Consider the following 22,766-nt stretch of genomic DNA (forward strand, 5'->3'; position numbering starts at 1 on the left):
GAGGTTTCTATCAATTTCATTTTTTTTAATCAAAAGACCTGCTTTTGGCTTAATACTCTACTGAGTTCTGCTTATATCTTTATTATTTCCTTCCTTCTACCTACTTTGGTCTTTTTCTAGCTTATTAAGGAGAACCTTAAGTCACTAATTTTATGTTTCTACTTTTAAAACTAAAAAATTTCAGCATTGCTCTAGTTGCATCAGTATAGCATGTCGTTTTAAATTGTTCTCTCAAATATTACCTCTCCCTGAAAAGTAGGACATACAGTCTCAAATCTAATTTGTTGACAGGGAAAATAGATGAAGTTGGTGCATTAAAAAGTACACATTTTATTAATCATTGGATTGATGGCTTGCTTCTAGTTTGAGTTCCACTCTTTTGTTTTTTTTTAAACATAGTTTTTGACCCCTAGAATCATGAGAGCTCTCTACATGTTCAAGCTGTTGAGTTCCTATATCACATGAAGGTCAGAAAAGGAGAGTGGAGATATTTGGAACCCTCTTTTAAGGTATGATGTTTCTTTGGAAACATCTGTACACTTTTCTAAGTTGGAAAGTTGTTGGGTGGGTTTATGTGGGTGGAAGTTAGTTCCCCCTCTGTCTAGAACTATGGGTTGTCTTTGAGGTAGCTAGAAGTACTTTTCTAATGTTTAAAGGTGCTTTAAAGTACCTTTCAAAATTCTGGTGTTTTGCTGGAGGGTAGAAGACAGAGTCTTTATGGCAGGAGCATTCAAACACTGTTGCATTTATGAGGCATTAAACAGGTCATTTGCCTCTTGTTTACAGGTTTTCCCCACACTCATACTATCACTTTGCGTGTTGCTCATCTGCTGCTGGGTACTCACTCGCTAATAAAAATCTTTGTCTACAGGATAGATGTTCAGATATGTCATTATGTGGCCCCTGGTGGTGTGTGGTTCCAAATGGAGGGACTGCCTGTTGAATTTGTGTCCTGAAATCTCGCATTATTTTCTGAATGTCTGACTGTATAAAGAATTATGCCATGTGGGCTTTGAGGGGGAGAGGTCTCACAGGAGGTCAGGAACGTAGGATACTAAGAACATGGTCCTTGGAGGAGAGAACCTAAGGTGGTCTCAGCCTCTTCAGAAGCGGTTATCCCAAAAGAGCAAAACGCAGCAGAGCTATATTTTATGGTGGACACTTCATTGTATCCCCCAACTACAGCTGAATACAATTCAGTGCCCATGTCTGAGGAATTTAATTTTTGATCCTATTTTTGGATAATTTGCAGAGTAGTATACTATCAGAACCTTTAAGTGTGTGATTTCACCACCAAAGGAATAGTCCTCTGGATTGAAGCCATGTTTGAATTTTAGGTGTATGTTGCTTCTTGGTGTGCCTCTTTTAAAATAGTACGGCGGGGAGGGTATAGCTCAAGTGGTAGGGCGCATGCTTAGCATGCACAGGGTCCTGGGTTCAATTCCCAGTACTGCCTCCAAAAATAAATTACTAAACAAACCTAAACCCCCTCCCCACCAAAACCCCTTAAATAAATAAATAAAGTCACCTAGAAAATGGAAGAAAAAAATTTTTTAAACTTTAGAAAACCATAAAATAGTACAGAGTTCAGTTCTTTCAGTTATGCAGAAGCTTCTTTGGAGTTCTCGTAACAGTTTTGTGGTTATCGTTGAAACGTCACAGGGAAGTCAGGAGCTATTCTGTGGTTGCATAATTCCTTACTCTGGATATTTTTCTCATTTTAAGCTAGTATTCATCATTCAAGGATGTGGGTAATCTAAATGAGGCTCCAGGTATTCTAAAAGACTCAGTGCTGTGACCAGAGCTTAGACTTCACCTTTTGTAGTTATAAGATATTTTATTTTCATGTTTTACCTCTTTAATAGCAAAACACGAATATCACTAGTATAAAGTAGTAGATTTGTATCTGGAGTGACTCCACTTATAAACTTAGAGTAACAGCTAATTGAAATTTGATTGAGTGACAGAATTACTGTTCTTTCGTTTCTGTTCTGAAATTGAGCAGATTTTATTCGAAAGATGTTATGGTGAGGGAAAATCCTGAGTATGGAGGTGTCTGCATCATTTTCCTAGTCACTTTAGGGTGTGTTCATCTCTGCCTCAGTCCTGTCAGCTTGCCCCCACTGTGCTCAGCTTCTCTTTTAGTTGAGCTGAAATAGGATGAAGATGAAGAAAAGGAACTAGAGTTACCAGTCATGTCAGAAACCCAGGTTTCCAGAACAAGCCGATACTGTCCCTTTGCATCTTTTTTTTTTAATTGACATATAGTGGATTTACAATGTTGTGTTAATTTCTGCTGTACAGCATCATCATTGAGATGTGTGTGTGTATATATTTATATTTATATTTCTTTTTGTATTCTTTTTTATTATAGGCTATTACAAGGTATTGAATATAGTTCTTTCAGTTATGCAGAATGTTCTCTCTTCAGCTTTGAGCCTTCATTGAGATTGGTAATATGAGGTAATAAGTCCAGGAAGCTCCCCATTCCATATTTTAGGACTTTAGACAGTCTCATTTTAAATTTTCTGTGGTTTTGTGTTCTTTGTAGAACCATTTCTCCTTTCCTTCTACATAATGTACTTTCTAGGTATGACCATGTTTAGATTCAGTTATAGATGTGTTGTGCAGAGACTAACCTGATTCAAGTATGACTCACCTAAACAGACTAGTCACAGCACAGGTATTCCTGTGGCTTCTTGTTAAAGAATAATCCCATACAAATTGTGAATATACAATGTTTCATGTGAGAAGGACGGGGTACCTTTGTTTCTCCTTTCTTTTGGTGTTTTCTAATTTTGATTTCCCCTGTATTACTTTGGACCTGTGTTCTTAAAATTCTGTCCTCAACCTCCCTTCTCACATTTAAAGAATTTTTTTATTCTTTTAAAAATTGAAAAAAAAAATCCCCCTTAACAGAGGCACTGGGGATTGAACCCAGGACCTTGTGTATGCCAAGCCCACACTCTACCACTGAGCTGTAGCCCCCACCCCCACTTTTTTTTTTAAGCGCAGTTGAGATAGACATTTGCAAAAGGATCTTTACTTAATTAAATAAAAAATCTGGGGGAAGCACAGGGTTTCTAATCTTTCTTTAGAAATCTGATAAAAACAGGAAAGAGGTTCACTAGATTTTAGCTTCTCTCTTTGTTCTAAATTAATTGTGTTCTGGCTATTTCTTGATGGGCTGGCACATCTCAGGCCACCTGCCAAGTTTCTTTTCTTTCTTGCTCTCAGCCTGGTGTCCTCAGGACTGTGTCCCTTGCTGCAGGATAGGACCCAGAAGTCTAAACAACCTTCCTCTTCTCTGAGGACAAGCAAAATAGATACCTTTAAATTAAGCCTTTTTTCCCTCTTCCTTATTTTGAACCTCCCAAATTGCCCTAGGCCTCTGCACATACTTCTGGTTTCTAGGTGAGGGGTGTCCCAGTCCCTGGTAGATTGGAAGGGCAGGCTCAGGTTGGTAGCCCTACTTACTTTGAGAATATTCCTTATATTTCCCTCTTCCTCAAAGGAGAGATTTGTGAGCATCTGCTTGAAATATTCCTTGGGAATGGGGAAAGGAAGATTATTCTGTCACCCTCATAAGTATACCTGATATGTATCAGCACCTTTAGTCTCAATGTAAAAGCAAGAATTGACTTGAATTTCAGAAAACATTAGGTTCCCTTGGCTATATGCTTTAAAGAACAAATGTACTTTCATGTTAGTTTTCAGCTAGAGTTTTTTTGTCCATGAATTTGAGAGTATTTCAGTATCTTATCCTGTCAGAGTCCATATTAGCTTATTATTTGTGAAATAAGTTAGAAATTAGTTTTTATAAGGTCCAGAGCTGCTTTATGTGTTCTTTTCTGTTAGAGTGATTTACTAGTCTATTGTGTTCTTTTCAGTTTAGAATGATTTTGTTGTTTTTTTTTAGTTTCTGATATAATCCAAGTGATTTCCCTTAGATTGTATCGGAGAGTAAAAAACCAAAGATACATTATTGCCAGATTTTTATTTAGCATTCCTGCCTTACCAAGTTTAAATTTAACTTTTAAAAAAGTAAATAAATTTCATATGATTTTTAAATGCATGATACTTTGTCATTATGCTTTTAGTGCTTAAGTGGATATATTTAATTTAATTTTAATTTTTTATTTTTGTATATGTATATTTTTATTGAAGTATAGTCCGTTTATAATTTTGCATCAATTGCTGGTATACAGCATAATGCTTCAGTCATACATGAACATGCATGTATTTGTTTTCATATTCTTTTTCACCATAGGCTACTACAAGATATTGAATATAGTTCCCTGTGCTATACAGTATGAGCTTGTTGTTTATCTCTTTTATATATATTAGTATCTGCAGATCTCGAGCTCCCAATTTATCCCTTCCCAACTCCTTCCCCGACCCTGGTAACCGTAAGTCTGTTTTCTAGGTCTGTGAGTCTGCTACTGTTTTGTAAATAAGTTCCTTTGTCTTATTTTTAGATTCCACATATGTAATATCATACGGTATTTTTCTTTCTCTTTTGGGCTTACTTTGCTTAGAATGACAATCTCCAGGTCCATCCATGTTGCTGCAAATGACATTATTTTATTATGACTGAGTAGTATTCCATTGTATAAATATACCACAGCTGCTTTATGCAGTCAATGGACAGACATTTCAGTTGTTTCCATGTCTTGGATATTGTAAATAGTGCTGCTGTGAACACTGAGGTGCATGTATCTTTTTGAATTAAGGTTCCCTCTGGATAAATGCCCAGGAGTGGGATTGCTGGATCATATGGTAAGTCTATTTCTCGTCTCTTGAGGAATCTCCATACTGTTTTCCATAACGGCTGCACCAAACTACATTCCCACCAACAGTGTAGGAGGGTTCCCTTTTCTCCACAGCTTTTCCAGCATTTATTGTTTGTGGACTTTTTTTTTTAATCTTTTTTTTTTTTTTTTTTTTAGTATAGTTACAGTGTGTCAATTTCTGGTGTATAGCACCATGTCCCAGTCATGCATGTACATACATATATTTGTTTTCATATTCTTTTTCATTAAAGGTTATTATAAGATATTGAACATAGTTCCCTGTGCTATACAGAAGAAACTTTTAAAAAATCTATTTTTATATATAGTGTCTAACATTTGTAAATTTCAAATTCCTAATTTTATCCCTTCCCACCTCCTTTCCCCAGTAACCATAAGGATTGTTTATGTCTGTGAATCTATTTCTGTTTTGTAGATGAGTTCATAGTGTCCCTTTTTTTCTTCTGTCCATGCTGACCTCCCAACTGGAGAGGGGGCGTCCCAGCGTGTGGGCAGCTTTCTTCCTTTGCTGCTCCCTCCCTGCAGGACTAGTACCGCACCAATTTCCTTTTTCTTTTTTTTTCTTTTTTGTCTTACTGGATTTTGTGAGGAATCCTCCTGTATTTCCAAGCGAGAAACACTCTGCCAGAGTTCAGTAGGGGTTCTGTGCAATTCAGTGGGTCTGTAGATGTAATTCTTGGTGTATTTGTGAGAGGGGTGAGCTGTGAGTCTTTCTACTCCATCTTGGCACCTCCCCCCATTACTACTATCTGCTATATTTAATTTTAAAATCGGTAGTAGAAATATTGGATTCCTAAACCAGTTTTTATGAAAATTTGAGGAAATTTGTAGATACACCTGTGTAGTGTGAAGATAACAAGGATGATTCTCTTTACAAAAAAAATTGCATATCAAACCCATGTGATTAATCTGAGGCTATAAAAATACATTGGCCACAGATTTTGGAATTCTATTCAAGCTCCTTAGAGTACATGTCTGCTGATCTACATTTTGAGTATGTGTCTGTGCCCACGCGATTAATGAACTTAATGACCGGTATTGTCTTTCTCTTGCTAGGAGAACAGTGCCTTTGTAGTTCTTAAAATAGTTTGGACCTTGTTCACCACCATATCTGATTGCAGATTTTATTTCTTTGCTAGGGGTTTTATTCATTGCCACTTTCTAGGCTTGCTGTGTTGTTGAATTAAAACAAACAAAACTACTTATATAGACAAATACATACATATGTATAGCTCCTTTAAATTTATGTATCTTCTTTAAGTTCATTATCTCCTGTAAATTTATATATCTCCTAAATTTCGTCCCAGTTCTTTGATGTGATTTATCCTTTATAATTGAGATTATTTATATGTTTGCCTGTTTTCTCCCTTAATTTCTTTTTTGTATCATCAATAAAAACGGTCTAATTCTCCTCCTAATAGGCTATCCTTTTTTTCTTCCATATCTTGTTTAGTTTCTGTTGTTGTCATTCTTATTCAGGTACATTTAAACCTGTTTTTCTTTCATATATCAATTTTTTTTAGAGTCAAACCACAGAATTTTGCATTCCATTTATTCCTTGATTTGGTATTCTGTGGTCAACATACTTTCTTCTCTGTGAAGCCAAGTTAACTCTTTGTTCTGGTTTTGGTAGCCCTAGATTAGAAGTTTGTAAACTTCTTTGATTTAGAACCCTAATAGTAATTAAAAAAAAAAAAGACCTTGTTCCACCGTAAGTATTTTTTCATATGTATATACTTATCCTACTGTACATTTCTGTGGATACATCATATACATACATCTATTTATTCAGCTGTTTTTATTGTATAGCTACCACATGCCAGGTACTACTCCAGGCAATTAATATATAGTAAAAAAAACAGACAAAGAGCCTTTCTTTCATGGAGCTGACATCATAATAAAAATAATGAACAGTAGGCATTATCAGTAAATAAAATGTATAACATGTCAGAATGAGATAAGTGCCATGAAAAAAAAAAAAGTAGAACAGATAAGGGGGATGGAGCGTCCAGGTGGGTTTGCAGTTTAAACTTAGGGAGGTTAGGGTAGACCTCACTGAGAGATTTTTTTTTTTTTTAGTAGACTTTATTCTTTTAGAGCAGTTTCAGGTTCACAGCAGAACTGAGCAGAAAATAGAGTTCACATATAGCCCATGTCACCCACACATATATACTCCACTACCCTCAACATCCCTCATCAGTGTGGCATATTTATTATAACTGATGAACCAACATGAGCACGTTATTATCAAGCAAAGTCCATAGTTTACATTAGGGCTCACTCTTGATATTGTACATTCTGTGGGCTTTGATAAATGCATAATGACATGTAGCCATCACTATAGTATCGTACAGAATAATTTCATTGCCCTAAAAAATCCCTTGTGCTCCATCTATTCATTCCTCCCTCCCTCTCCTCAACCCCCTGGAAACCATGATCTTTTTATTGTTTCTGTAGCTTTGCCCTTTCCAGAATGTCATTTGGTTGGAATCGTACAGTTTGTAGCCTTTTCAGACTAGCTTCTTTCATTTAGTAATATATCTTTTAAGTTTCTTCTATGTCTTTCATGGCTTGATACCTCATTTTTTTTTACTGCACATAGTTTTTAAATTTACATATATGTACTGTTCATTGTTTCTAAGAATGTTTAGAGCTTTAGCTTTTTAAACTTACATAGTTATCAAAGGAATAAAGCCGACCACAAAATAAGAATTAACTCAAACAGATACATACTCCCTGCTATTAACAGCAATATTATTTATAATTGCCAAGATATGGAAGCATCCTATGTGCGCATTAATAATTGAATAGATAATGGAGATGCAGCATATGTAATGGAATACAGCTCACCCATAAAAAAGAAGGATATTTTGCCATTTGCGGCCATTCACTCACTTTTTTTTTTTTTTACTTCAAAAACTAGAATTTTATAACTGGCAGAGACATTTCCATTACATCAAAAACAACAAAATACCTAGAAATAAACTTAACCAAGGTTACCTATACTCTAAAAACCAAAATGACACAAAGAAATGGAAAGATTTCTTGTGCTCTTGGATTGGAAAAATCAACATTATCAAAATGGCCACACTACTCAAAGCAATCCACAGATCCAATGCAACCCTCATCAAAATACTCATGACATTCCTCACAGAACTAGGACAAACCATTTCGAAATTTATAAGGAATCACAAAAGACCCCCGAACAGCCAAAGCAATCTTGTAGGTCTCTCTTTTTTTTTTTCTCTCTTTCTTTTTGTTCTTTTTTCTTATGGTTTGATGACTAGAGAAAGTCCTTTAACATTTGTTGTAAAGCTGGTTTAGTGATGCTGAAATCTTTCAGCTTTTGTTTATCTATGAAACTTTTGATTTCTCCATCAAGTCTGAATGAGAGCCTTGCCGGATAGAGTATTCTTGGTTGTAAGTTTCTCACTTGCATCACTTTAATGTATGTTATTCGTTGCTTTTCTCTTGCTAATTTTAATATTTTCTCCTTATCCTTAATTGTCAATTTGATGACTATGTGCCTTGGTGTGTTCCTCTTTAGGATGATTCTGTGTGGTACTCTCTGCGCTTCCAGGACTTGCGTGACTATTTCCTTTCCCGAGTTGGGGAAGTTTTTGGTTATTATCTCTCCAGAAATCTTCTCAGGTCCTTTCTCTCTCTCTTCTCTTTCTGGGGCCCCTATAATGCGAATATTAGAGCGCTTCATGTTGTCCCAGAGTTCTCTTAAACTATCCTCATTCCTTTTTATTCTTTTTTCTTTTTTCTGTTCTGAAGTAGTGATTTCCACTAATCTGTCTTCTAGCTCACTGATCCATTCTTCTGCCTCATTTAGTCTATTCTTGATTCCTTCTAGTGTATTGTTCATTTCAGTGATTTTATTATTCAACTGTGGGTATTCTTTATATTTTCCAACTCTTTGCTAAAAACTTCATTCTGTGCATCTTTACTCCTCTTGAGTTCTCTGAAAATCTTGGCCATCATTACTTTAAACTCTTAGATAAATTACCTATCTTCTCATCACTTATTTCTTCTTCTGGGATTTTATCTTGTACCTTGGCCTGGGAGATATTCCTTTGCTTCCTTATATCGTCTGTCTTTCTCTGTGTTTGTGGATTCCTTCCACAGGCTTTGGGATTATTTTCTTATTTCTGGTATCTGCCCCTGGTGGATGAGGCTGGACTAGAGGCTTATGCAAGTTTCCTGGCAAGAGGAGCCAGTGCTTGCCTAGTCCTAGGTGAAGCTTGGTCCTTGACCTCTGGTGGATAGGGCTCTGTCTTGAAGCCTTTGTGGCTTAGGAAGTCTGACGATGGGTGTGGCTGTGTTCCCACCCTGTGTGTTGTTTGGCCTGAGGCTTCCCTACAGGCTGTTGGGTGGGGCTAGGTCTTAGTGCTAAGGATCCAATCAAGATGTCAACCTCCTGGAAAGCTCGTGTAGATGAACAGTCCTGGAATGTCCACCACCAGCTTTTATGTCCCCTGAGTGAGCCGCAGCCCCCAGGAGACCCTCCAAATCCAGCAGGCAGGTCTGGCTCAGGTTCCTATAAAATCACTGCTTCTGCCCTGGGACCTGCAGCACGTGAGTTTCTGCGTACGCTTCTCAAGCGAATATAGTCTCTGTTTCCTCCAGTCTTTTAAGGCTCCCAGAGCCAAACCCCTCTAGCATTCAAAACCGGATGTCCTGGGGTCTCCTTCTCTTCCCAATGCCAGGACCCGATCTGGGGAGCCTGACATGGGGCTTAGAGCTCTCACTCCTGTGGGAGGGCCTCTGTGACTTAACAAATCTTTAGCTTGTGGGTCACCCCCCTGGGGGGTATGGGGCCCAGTTATATCGTGAGCACGCCCCTCCTACCGTCCTGCTATGCTTCCCCTTTATGCTTTCAGTTGCAGATCTTTTTTGCTAGATTCCAGTCTTTCTTCAATGGTTGTTTAGCATTCAGTTGTTTCGTTGTAGTTGCAAGGAGAGGCAAGCTCGTGCTCCTACCACTGTACCATCTTGACCGGAACTCCAAGAGATTTGAAGAAAGACTTTTTTTTTTTTAGTTTCATGGTTTTATTAATACAAATACAGTGTGCACGAGCTGTCTGTTCGTTTTCTTCGCTGCGCAGCCAGGCGTTGGGATTGGTGACTCTGATGGCCAGCTGGGCTGCTCTTTCCACAATGGCTTTGCGGTTCTTCGAGGAAACATTGTGAGCAATCTCAGCACTGTAAGATTTGTTGCACATCAGCAGCACTTTGAGCTCCTTGACATTGTGGACCAGGAACTTTGGAAGCCGCTGGGCAACATATGCTTTGTTTTCTTGTTGCTCCCATAGCTGATGCTGGGCATCAGGATCTGGCCCTTGAACCTCCTGTGCACCCTGTTGTCAGTGCTTCTGGGTTTCCGCCAGTTACGCTTAATTTTGACATATCGGTCTGACTGGTGCCGGATGAACTTCTTGGTCCTCTTTTTGACAATCTTGGGCTTCACTAGGGGTCTGAGGGTGGCCATGATGCCGACTAGGAGATGGCTGCCACCTCCGTAGGTAGCGCTGAGGAAGAGAGGGGGAGAGTGAAGAAAGACTTTTGAAGGAGGTGAGGGAGTTAGCCACTTGGATATCTGGGTGAAGAATGGCCCAGACAGAGGTAATAGCTGATGTGAAGACCCTAAAGTAGGAATATGCCTGTGTGTCTAACCCATATGACTTAGAGTGAGGTTAATAAGCAGTGGAGAGAGGGGTAGGAAATCAGATCAAAGAGAAAATGGAGGTGGGGAGGGGTGCAGATCTTGTGGTATCTTGTATGCCACAGCAAGGAGTTGGGTGAGATGGGAGCCATTGCAGGATTTTGAAAGAGAAGTCACATGCTCTGACTCTCCGTTTAGCAGAGTCACTGGATGCTGTGTTAAAAACAGGCTGCCAGAAGGCCATAATGGAAACTGGGATACCAGTTAGGAGGTGAGAGATACTGATCACACCAGGGTGGTAGCAGTGGAGGTGATAAGAAGTAGTTGGATCTGGATATGTTCTGATGATAGAGTCAATAGGATTACATGATAATGGGGTTTGAGAGAAAGAGGAATCAAGAATGACTGTCAGGATTTTTGATGTGAGCAGCTATAAAAATGTAACAGGGAATGGGTAAGACTGTAGGAAGAGAGAAGTTTCTTGAGCAGTGGGAGGAAATGAGTTCTGTTTTGGCAATGTTAAATTTAGACTTCCTAGATCCAGTAGGCAGTTGGTTGTATGAATTTGGTGTTCAAGAAGGATGACTGAACTGAAAGTATAGTTGGGCAGAAGAGGACCAAGGACTGAGCCCTGAGGCCTCCAGCATTAAAAGGTTGTGAAGAAGAGGAATAACCAGTAAACTGAGTGTCAGGAAGATAAGAGTGGTGCTTGAAGGCCAAGTGAAGAACACAGATCGAGGAGTTCTAGTATTTTCTCTCCATTTCCAGGGGCTGTGATGGTGTTCATACCCTACTTTGGAACCATTGCTAGCGTATCCTTCTCCATTTACTTTGCATTGACACATCAGGCTTTTAGCACTATATGAAGGCTTTTTTTTTCTTTTTAATGTAAGTTCAGAGAATAAACTGGGCATGTATATTTTAAAATGTTAACATTTTACCATACTTGTTTCAGACTTTTTTTTTTCTCTCCTTTTTTCTTAATTTTGTTTTATCTCAATTTAACTAGATGTGGAAAGCCAGAAGTGTGTGGTGGGGAGGGTGTGGTGAAGAGAGAGTGAAGAAGGGGAGAATGGATTGTTTAGCCTCGTATTAAACAGTGCATTTTAGGTTTATAAAATTGCACTGAAATTGGGGGTCATTATTACTTCCCTTTTCACAAGGGTGCAGGTTAACCCCAGGCACATTTGTGCCATGCTTTTGCTCACTTCAGGAGACCATATGCTGACAGTGTGGAGCTTTATAGGATTGGCATCCCTAAAGATAGTATTTGAATTTTAAAAGAATGTTTCAGTGGAGCACTTAACATTCTCCTCTATTTTGAGTCCCTTTTTTAGGTAGTTTCTTTGTTTTATTTATTGTTCCTTCTTTCAGTCTTATGAACCCATCCAGATGTGTACGAGCTCATGCACATTTTCTCATGTATATTTTCTCGCAGCCACTGTCTCCTGTGGCGGCCCGCTGGTGGGTAATTGACTGTTCTTTCCTCATCCAGCAACACACATTTACAGCATTCTGTAGTCCACTGGCTTTTTCTCTAGTTGGAGACTCCTGGAACAGTTTACAAATTTCAAATTCTGAACCTCATTTCTTTCCTCTGGAGCCTGGTCCTGTGTTGAGTTGGTTCTCTTTTAGATTGAGACAAACCTCAATCTTTTTCCAACTGGCAGCCTTCAGCCTTTCCCTTGAATATTTGGGTTTTATTTGTTCTTCTGTCTCTAGCTGCTTTAGGTGTATGATTAGGTTATTTTCTTGAGATTTTTCTTCTTTCATGAGGTAGGCTTGTATCGCTGTATACTTCCCTCTTAGAACTGCTTTTGCTGTGTCCTAGAGGTTTTGGATCATTGTGTTTTCATTTGTCTCAAAGTATTTTTTGGTTTCCTCTTTGATTTCCTCAGTGACCCATTGGTTATTTAGTAGCATATGTTGACTGAAATAAAATCACACAACGTGAGAGTTGTAGGTTAAGTTTTATTTGAGGCAAAATGAGGACTGTAGCCTGGGAGCTTCATCTCAGACAGCTCTGAGAAACTGTTCCAAAGGGGCAGGGGGAGAACTCAGTATTATATATGATTTCAGTGAAGGAGGTATGTGCAGTCAGACACACAAGGTTAGGTAGAGGCTTGCTGCTAGTCACCAGGAGCAGATGCCACCATTGATGATTTTAGTGCTTTTCTAGATATGAGTAGACACAAGAATTGGAGTCATGAAATCTTCTGAAAATAACTGACTATCTGAAGCCAGTTTTCCCAGAGCACAGAGTACCTCATTCCTGACCTCCATCCTGAATTCCTTTCAGGGTGTGTTGGAAGTCAATGGCTGCAGCGGCTCGTGATTTAATCCTAGCAGAGTTAGATGGCAAGTGCCAGCGTGATCCAGTTCTTGTAGAGGCAGATGGCAAGTGCCAATTTTTAGTTAGCACATATTGTTTAGCCTCCACGTGTATGCAGTTTTTGCAGGTTTTTTTCTTGTAGTTGATTTCTAACCTTATAGTGTTGTGGTCAGAAAAGATGCTTGGTACGATTCAGTTTTCTTAAATTTACTGAGGCTTGCTTTGTCAGCCAGCGTGTGGTCGATTCTGGAGAATATTTGAGGCACTTGAGAAAAATGTGTATTCTGTTGCTTTTGGATGGAATGCTCTATAGATACCAATTAAGTCTTTCTGATCTAATGTGTCATTTAGGGCCTGTATGTCCTTACTGATTTTCTGTCTGGATGATCTGTCCATTGATATAAGTAGGGTGTTACGGTCCCCCACTATTATTGTGTTATTTTCGATTTCTCCTTTTATGTCTATTAACAACTGCCTTATATATTGAGGTGCTCCTATGTTGAGTGTATATATATTTACAATTGTTGTATCCTCTTCTTGGGTTGATCCCTTGAGCATTATGTAGTGTCCTTCTTTGTCTCTTCTGACAGTCTTTATTTTAAAATATATTTTGCCTGATGTAAGTATTACTGCTTCAGCTTTCTTCTGGTTTCTCTTTGCATGGAATATCTTTTTCCATCCCCTTACTTTCAGCCTGCATGTGCCTCTAGCTCTGAAGTGGGTCTCCTGTAGACAGCATGTATATGGGTCTTATTTTCATATCCATTCAGCCAGTCTGTGTTTTTTGGTTGGAGCATTTAATCCATTTACATTTAAGGTGATAATTGATACATATGTTCTAATTGCCATTTTGTTAATTGTTTTGTTTTTGTAGGTCGTTTTTTTGTTGTTGTTCTCTTGTGGTTTGATGACTAGAGAAGTTCCTTCATCATTTGTTGAAAACCTGATTTGGTGGTGCTCAGTTCTTTTAGCTTTCGTTCATCTGTGAAGCTTTTGATTTCTCCATCAAATCTGAATGAGAGCCTCGCTGGACAGAGTATTCTTGGTTGCAAGTTTTTACCTTTCATCACTTTAAATAGACTGTGCCACTCCCTTTTCGCCTGTAGAGTTTCTGCTGAAAAATCAGCTAATAACCTTACGGGGGTTCCCTTGTATCTTATTTGTCGCTTTTCTCTTGCTGATTTTATTATTTTCTCCTTATCCTTAATTTTTGTCAGCTTGATTACTATGTGCCTTGGTGTGTTCCTCTTTGAGTTGATCCTGTGTGGAACTCTCTGAGCTTCCAGGACTTGGGTGACTATTTCATTTCCCAAGTTAGGGAAGTTTTAAGTTATTATGTTTCAGATTTTTAAAAAATTAAAAATTATAAAAAGAGCTGAAGTTCCCTTTTCTTCTTAGATACCAGTCCCATCCTTTCCTTTCCTTCTCCAGAATTGATGCACACCCTTCCATTCTATGAGGGGGAGGTAATAAGGTTTCTTCATTGATTTCTGCTTGGAGGAGGTACTGGGGATTGAACCCCTGACCTCTTGGGTGCTGAGCATGCGCTCTACAACTTGAGCTATACCCTTTCCCCCACCTTCCATTCTATATCATTGTTCTACATGATACATATATGTCCAGAAATTCATGTATAGTGTTGTTTTATGTATTAAAAATTTACAACAGTGGCATCATACTAGAAATATTTCCAAACTTGCTTTCTCCAGTTTGTTTGGAAATGTATTCAGGTTTACATATGTAGATTCTTAATTCAGTACTGTACAGTTTATGCATATACCCATTCATTTATCCATTCCCCCACTGATGGACACTTAGATCGTTTTCCGTTTTTCTGTTACAACAATGCAGCAGTAAACATCTTTGAACCTGCCATCTTGGGCACATGCTGGATTGTGGAGGGTACATATCTTTGGTTTTGTGTTGTCATCAACAGAATATGAGAGGAGCCATTTCTCCCTGGTTGGCCAGTGCTTGGTATACTCACACTTTTTATTTTTTGCCAGTCTTACAGAAGTGAAGTGGTTTCCTATTTTAGATTGCATTTTCCTGGTACTTGTGAATAGGAATATCTTATCACATGTTTATTAGCCCTCTGAGCCTCTTTTTTCCATTTTCTGTTTTTTTTTCCCCCCACTTTTATTTATAGGAGTTCTTCATACATTATTTACTAACATTCTTGCTAATCATACATATTGCAAATACTATTTTCTAGTCTGTTTGACTTTTAACTTCACTTATGGTTCTGTTACACAAAAATTTTAATGTGGCTAATGGTGGGAATGGGGTGATTGCAAGTGGGTATGAAAGATCTTTGGGGGAGTGATAGAAATATTTTTAAATTGAATTTGGGGGATTGTTTTACAACTTGATAAATTTACTAAAAATCATTGCATTGTACACTTATGTGAATTTTATATTATGTAAATTATACTTCAATATAAGCTGTTAAAATTTAAAAATATTTTAATGTGGTCTTATTCATCAGTGTATCCTATTTTGGTTTGTGTGTTTTATGTCTTATTTATGGAATTTTACTTAATCTGTTGTCAAAGGAATTTAAATTTTCTCCTAATTACCTTAAAATTTTATTTTGCACAGTTACATGTTGGGAATTTATTTGGGGGTATTGTTGGAGATAGAGATATAATGTTATCTGTATATAGATTGTTATTCTAGCCCATTTATGATATAGCTTATCTTTCTCAATTGATGAAATGGGTATTTAAGTACTGCTTCAGTGACACGCACCCACTTCTGTATCTGTTCCTAAGATCTTTGTTCTGTTGATCTCTTTGCAAAATATCATACTGTATCTTAATTGCTTTAATTTCATAAAGAACTTTGGAGAGGACAAGTCATCTTTAATTATTACCCTTTAACATTGCTGTCTGACTACATTTGGCCTTTACTCGCCATATGAGTAAGATCAACTTGTCGTTTGTTAGAAAACTCTCTTGGGATTTTTATTGAAATTGTGCTTCATTTCAATATCGAGCTCTCCCTTACATGAACATGGTGTATTTATGTCTTCTTTTAGGCCCTTCAGTAAAGTTTTATTATTGGTTTGTCATAATTTTAAAAGATTTGTATGTACTTTATATAGTTTTGGTTGTGAATGGGATGAATTTAAAGTTATTTTCTAATTGTTATTTTTCTGGTATAGGGGAATCCTGTTGATTTTCTTCCTTGTTATTAAGTTCTGACTTACAATAAAGTTCACAAAGTGCACAGCTCAGTGGATATGTTCACCTTCACTTTTGTGCCCCTTCTCAATTAGTATTTTCCCAGAGAAACTACTGTTGTGGCCTCCATTATAGTTTTGAATTTCATATTAATAGAATCACACAGCATGACCTCTTTTGTGTCTAGGTTCTTTCCTGCTCCCTTACACCTATGAGATTCATCTGTGTTGTATGTGGCAGTAACTTGTTCTTTTTAATTTCTCTGTAGTATTCCATTGTAGGAATATATCACAATTCATCGATTTTAGTCTTTTTTTATAGAAGTAAATATTCCATTTATTAATTTACAAACCATAATAACACCTGATAGTCATTTTATCTCACCAACAGCTTTTGCTTTGAAAAAAGAAAACAGATTAATATATAAATTTCAGTAATATCAGAAACTTTATTTTACCTGAAGAGGCATAATTAATTTTGGAGTTCAATTATGTGTTCAAGGAGTTAGTTGCTATAACCAGAAAGTCTTTCTAACTATTGTAACTAATGTCTTTGCAGTGCAAATTTATTTCCATTTGTTGCTATTCATCAATGAAAAAAATTCAGCTTAATCTCAGCAGGTTCTTTTTAAAAATAGCCTTCCTTCTCGTTTTACGTAGTAAAATTTGGAACCAAAGTGTTTTAAAGAAAATGAAGGACAAACAAATAGAGACTCTTGTAGCAGGTGTTGTACAAACTTTATACGCAGAGCAGTGGAACCCCATGACCTCAGGGGGAGCAGTCCATTCATAAGCTGACAAAATTTTAACCATTTTAATATAAACGTCCAATGATCCAGAATAACTAATTCAAACAAACTGCACTATTTCCTCTTTGAAAATCAGTCACCAGGATATATAGAAGGAATTGCTGCTACTTTAGCTCTCTTACTGTAGCATCCACATTTGTGAAGAACATCTGCTACTGCTTCTCCTCCAGTGTTGTACCTCTTCTCTGCTTGTGAAGATGGTGACAGTGTTGGAGAGAATGCAGCTACTACTGAACACCCCACAAGCCAAGCCAGTAGTTCTTTAATTAGGGCACAGTCCTTTTATAAGACAAAAAAGGACTAAAACCAGGTCCTATATTTAGGATGTAGGAGTTATCTACTGGGTCATATAATTTTAATCACAACATGATTTTGCTAAAACCCAAAACTTAATGTTTTCCAGAGTAACTGTTTTGGCCTAGCTTGATGGTATACTTTTCCTGCCTCTTCTAGGACCTGATTCAGGCCCTAATGCAAACAACTCAGTAAAAACAGACATGGTAATCAAAACACAGTGGTCTTGTCTACTCCAATGCATAATATTAGATAATATTCTTGATTCATTTCCGTTATTCAAGATTGTGCTCATTAGAGAGGAGCTTTACTACTAAATTCTGAAATGTATTATACTTCCATAGTGGGAATTTTCTTATTTTTAAAAATAAACATCTAAAAGCAAAATAATTTTCAATCCAGTACACACAATGCTACAAACTATTCCAAAGAAAAGGACAAGCTCCTTCTCACAAAAGATAAAGACTTCCTCACCAAATATCCTACCAAGTCATGACAGGAATGGTGACGTCTCATCAGAGAAAGAGCTAAAAGTACTGTGGAGGCAGAGCTTTGAAACGTTGATCATGATTTCTACTATAGACTGAATATTTGTGTCCCTCCCAAATTCACATGTTAAAACCTAATTTCCAATGTAATGGTATTTGGAGAGGGGGCCTTTGGAAGGTGATTAGGTCATGAGGGTGGGGCCCTCATGAATGGGATTAGTTGCCCTTATAAAAGAGGCCCAAGAGAGCCCTTTCATCTTTTCTGCCATGTGAGGACACAGTGACTCACTAAACACCAAATCTGCCATCGCCTTGATGTTGAATTTCTTAGCCTCCAAAACCGTGAGAAACAAATTCCTGTTGGTTTTAAGCCACCTAGTCTGTGGTATTCTGTTACAGCAGCCGAAACAGGTTAAGACAATTTCTTAAAGATCCTTCTCAAAACCCTAAGGATGTTCCTCCTTGTAGTTACTTCTTTTTAAATACTCATGAATGTCCCAAAAGGAGAAATGCCCTACTTCTGGCAAGAATAGAAAGGTATAGAGAGGAAAGAGAATAGCTTATTTCTCTTCAACTCTGAGTCTGGGCAAATGCCACTTCAGATTTATGTGTCACAGAATTAGGCTGTAGGAATTAAATACTAATTGCAATTGCCTTTCGCTTTTGCATGTTCGTTAGTCATAGCAGAGGGCCATGACTGGGGAAAGTAGTAGCCTTTTTGTTCCTGGAGATGCTTTGGATAAAGCCAGCTTTCTGTTAGTTTTAGAAACTGGGGTGGCAGCTCACAAGTTCCTCCAACCTATGGTTCCTGGGTCTGTCCTAGACACATCTGAGTAGCATAATTAAAGTGGCTATTTTGTAATACTCAGGAACCACCCTTCATTCCCTTCTTTGACACCTAGGGAGCCAGCTCTTACCAGAATAGAGATCTGTGTCTATTGGGATGGAGAACAGACAAGACAGGTACTTTGGGAACACATTTACATGGGAACAAATCTACACGGAAAAGTGAAACTTGGCCATTTCTCTAGTGACATAACTCTCAGATGCCACACAGGGGAAAGGATAACCACTTAAAAAGTTTTCCCCAGGGGAAACCTTTTGAATTTTATTTACAAAACAAAAAACAAAACATAACACTGGTGGGGGATTTTTTTTTTTTTAATTTAACCTGTGGCAGTGAAACCAGAGTCCCTCATGATTTCAGTTTTCTGATGTTATTTTTGAAGACTTCACAAGTTTTTCTTTATGCTGGTAGTTAAGCCTTAAGTCTAGAAAAGAATGCAGAAGCTGTTGAAGTCTTGAATGGCATAAACACTTGAAATCAGGTCAGTGTATTTGCAGAGGATAGTCTGTAAAATCTTTGAGGATTGTTTACATTCCAGAATATAGGATTTATTGACTCCACTGTATTTAGATGCATTTGTAAAAAATAACGACCAGTAAGGTCCTAAAGTTCAAGAGTGTAAGTTTCTTTGATGGTCTGCCTCTTGTTGAAGCATAGTAGATTCAGTTCTAAGCAAATTATTTGATATTTGGACAGTTCATTTCTACTTACAAGAGAATGAATTTTCTGTTTGTCAGATTCTTTTTTAGTACCTTGGTACCAACCCTGTGGACCAGACATAATTCAGATTGTCTGACTTCAGGGACACTTTATAGAGCTACATTTTTCATTTTGGGGCTTAAGGAGTCATCAATGAAAAGACTTGTTCTTCAGTTGTTGGAAGTTTTCTTGTCATCAGAAAACCCTTAGTGACTTCTTGACGTGCAAAGTGCGTTAACTGAAGATCTGGGGATTTTGATGCACCTATTTCTATCTTTTCATTTACAGTGGTTTTGGCTACAAGTAACAGAATACCCTAATGTGACTGGCTTAAAGCATGAAGGAAAATTTATTTTTGTTAGATAGCAGGATATCCAGTACTTAAGTGACAGCATCTTAGACCCTAATTTTTTCTATCTTTCGATTCTGCGTGCTCCGCATGTTAGCCTTGTCTTAGGTGAGTATCTTTTACTGTCACAAGGTGGCTGCAGTAGTCTCAGATTCCACATCCAGCCAGAATAGTATCCTGATGAAGAGGAGGTACGCCTCTCTGTTTTTTAAGAGCAAGGTAACTTCCCAGAGAATCCCTGGCCAACTTCCCCTCATATCTCATTGGGAAGAAGAGAGTCACATGCTTTTTTCTAAATTAGCCATTCATAAGAATGGGGGTACTGTTCAAGGTTCTCCCTGAGCTAGAATGGAGTTTCACATTCCTTTGAATTTTGGCTCCCTGAATAATATTGGGACTAATTAGGGAGGAAATAGTGGAGAAGGACATCATCGACAGCCCTCTCAGTCCACAATTTTCATAGTGGGCCTAGGTGGACATCAGACTTCAGGAACAACCTCTGGCTCTTTATCAAAAAGAGTCAGAGCTTTTGCTATTTGGAGAACTTCCAAGACTGGGCAGTAAGTGAGGCAAGCCCAGGCCCTTTAACTGCATCAGCATACTCCACAGGGTTGGCAGTGGGCATGTCTTCATTTTATAGGCAGGGAAACTTGAAGTTAAGTGACTTGGCCAGGGCTTCATAGAGGTTGAGAGAGTTCTGGGCACTTCTTCTTTTATAGGTTCCTGATTTATTTAAAAAGAAATACCAAAGCATAGTTACAGGAATATGGTGCGTGTTACTTGTTTATCTCTAAGAAAATATTGCAAATGTAAAAACAGTACCATTACTTTATGCAGATTTCTTATAGAAACAAAAGATCAAAAGTCTGGATCTGACTGGAGATTGGACTTCTGCCTTTTAGTCCTTGGAGGCTACAGAGAATGCCATGGGTCTCTCAGAGTTCAGGGAATGGCCCTAATGCTCAATTCTTCTGGGACACTTGGTACTGGTGACGCCTCTCCTATACCAGATACCCACTGACCCAGGCTAAAAAGTCTAGCATTTTCCTAGCCTCCCATCTACAGTCAGAGACAGTCCTAGGGTGAAGCGGAGCTGGGGCAGGAGCTGATGGACAGTCCTAAGAGTCCGGAGTCAGTGGGCACTTTCAGGAACCCTGAAAAAAACTTTCAGCAGTTTCTTCCTGCCCCAACTTTCTGCCCTAAGCATTGTGACTGTGCTTTCATATTTTATTTTCATACTGTGCTTTTGCTCACTGTGGTCCTCCTTCTGGAATTACTTAGTTCATTCCAGTAAACTTTTTTTGAGCATGGCTGTGTGCCAGGAACTGTCTTGGACCTTAGGTGGAGATAAGAGGGAATGGTTTGGTGGTGGGACAGATGAGTAAATAGGTAACAGTACCGTGATATAGTGCTACTATTGAGTCGGCACAGGGTGCCTTAGGAGCCATAGAGGTGTGCATCGAACTCTTGTTTGAGGAGAATGGAGTCTGGGAAAACTCCCTGGGGCAGAGAGTTGTCTTATCATGAAGGATGACTGAAAATGAATAGCCAAGCAAAAAAGTGTGTGCATTAAAATGGTGCAAATTTGTTTGTGGGAGTGGAGAATAATTTATTTTTATTGATAGCAGTGAAATAGAATATAATTTCCTGGACAGCTTTGGATTAAGAACATTTTGCATTTTTGTAACAGTGTTCTTGTATAGCTCATTTTGTCCATAATTATGAGGTTCAGAAAAAAAAACAATTTGGGGGGTGGGTATAACTCAGTGGTAGAGTGTATGCTTAGTATGCATGGGGTCCTGGGTTCAATCCCAAGTACTCCCATTTAAAAAAAAATTTTAAAAATGAGAAAAAAATAACGGTTTATCTCTTACAGGTAAAACCATATTTCTGTGCTACAAATATTTTATTTTTCTTTTTTAGTCTTGATCTTTTAGATGTTGTCTCGCCTACTACATTCTTAATTTTAAAAAATGTGTTCAGTATTAAGTTGCCCATTACAGTAACTTTCTTGAGAGAAAACTGACATTAATAGGAGGGTACTTAAGGGGGAGGGCATAGCTCAGTGGTAGAGCATGTACTTAACATGCATGAGGTCCTGGGTTCAATTCCCAGTACCTCCATTAAAAATAAATAAAATTAAAATAAATAAACCTAACCCCCCCCCCAATACAAAAACAAGGTAAAAAAAAAAAAAAAGAAAAGGAAGATATTTAAGTACAGGTATTAAGTACAGCTGTCCCACTGTTTGATATAGTCATAAAGGGAAGCTCTGTAGTGCTAGACATGGTCATAAATTTCTGGCTGTAGATTTAAAGTAGAAGAAATATGAAACCTGAATCCCTTTGGGAAAAACAAAACCTTTTTATGCTTCTACAACTCAGCAAGGAATGATTTTCTCTGCCTGGTACTTGGCCCCTTCAGCAGAAAACTTGGGAATCTGGTGTGACCTGATTTCTCAGGCGAAAACTCTTCTTTTGAGTCAGGGCGCGAGACCCTTGCTAGGACTGGATATCGAGAAAAGTCTGAACAGAGTGAATAGGTGTTGCCTTCTGTTTTTTCCTGAACTCAACTTTGAATGTGAAGTAAACAGGAATAGTTGCCTCCCTCATGGCTGTAACATATTGTAGCTCTAAAGTCAGATCCTTTAGAGAACTTAGAAGGGATCTGAGAGCTAGGAAAGGAAGAGAATATGGGCTTCTGTGTATAAAAAGATAGATGGAAGAGACTAAAGTTGCATCATTTAACAGGAATTGACCCCACTACCTCTGTACCTCTCATGCATCAGACAGTGTTGTACATGCTGAGGGAACACATAGCAGGGAACAAGACAGAATCTGTGTTCTTCATGGAGTGGATACTCTGTGAACTCCAGGGAAATTGTAGCTTGCCAAATGTTTTGATTCCCTCCTTTCCTTTCTTTCTTTCTGTTAGGAAAGAAGAATAAGCTGAACAGACTCTGACCATTGGTTTTCAGCTCACCAGAACCTTCTGCCTAGCTCTCCTTTTGTGGCTCATGTGCTGCATCCTCTGCCCCCAGTGTGCAACCAGCCCCCAACGCAATGTGTGTTTGTCAAACCATGGAAGTGGGGCAGTATGGCAAGAACGCAAGTCGGGCCGGAGACCGAGGAGTCCTTCTGGAGCCCTTCATCCACCAGGTGGGCGGACACAGCAGCATGATGCGCTACGACGACCACACTGTGTGCAAGCCCCTCATCTCCCGGGAGCAGCGCTTCTATGAGTCCCTCCCTCCTGAAATGAAGGAGTTCACCCCTGAGTACAAAG

General features: G+C 38.3%; 1 protein-coding gene and 1 pseudogene across 4 annotated transcripts in view; one reads left to right on the plus strand and one right to left on the minus strand.

The window, feature by feature from the left end:
- Nucleotides 1-22,766, plus strand: part of IP6K1 (inositol hexakisphosphate kinase 1) — a 62,202-nt gene that overhangs the window by 21,203 nt on the left and 18,233 nt on the right. For 2 of the 4 annotated variants that reach the window (XM_074344886.1, XM_074344885.1), the window contains one exon: nt 22,416-22,639. In XM_074344886.1, coding sequence (XP_074200987.1) covers nt 22,498-22,639 — 142 coding nt within the window. In that variant the 5' untranslated portion in view covers nt 22,416-22,497. Of the gene's footprint in view, nt 1-4,755; nt 4,780-22,415 lie in introns of those variants that run through there. The other 2 variants (XM_074344887.1, XM_010969170.3) reach the window with 2 other exon arrangements.
- Nucleotides 7,026-10,321, minus strand: LOC141573780 (large ribosomal subunit protein eL32-like; annotated as a pseudogene).

Source organism: Camelus bactrianus, chromosome 17, assembly GCF_048773025.1.
Source record: "Camelus bactrianus isolate YW-2024 breed Bactrian camel chromosome 17, ASM4877302v1, whole genome shotgun sequence".
NCBI classification, from domain to species: domain Eukaryota; kingdom Metazoa; phylum Chordata; class Mammalia; order Artiodactyla; family Camelidae; genus Camelus; species Camelus bactrianus.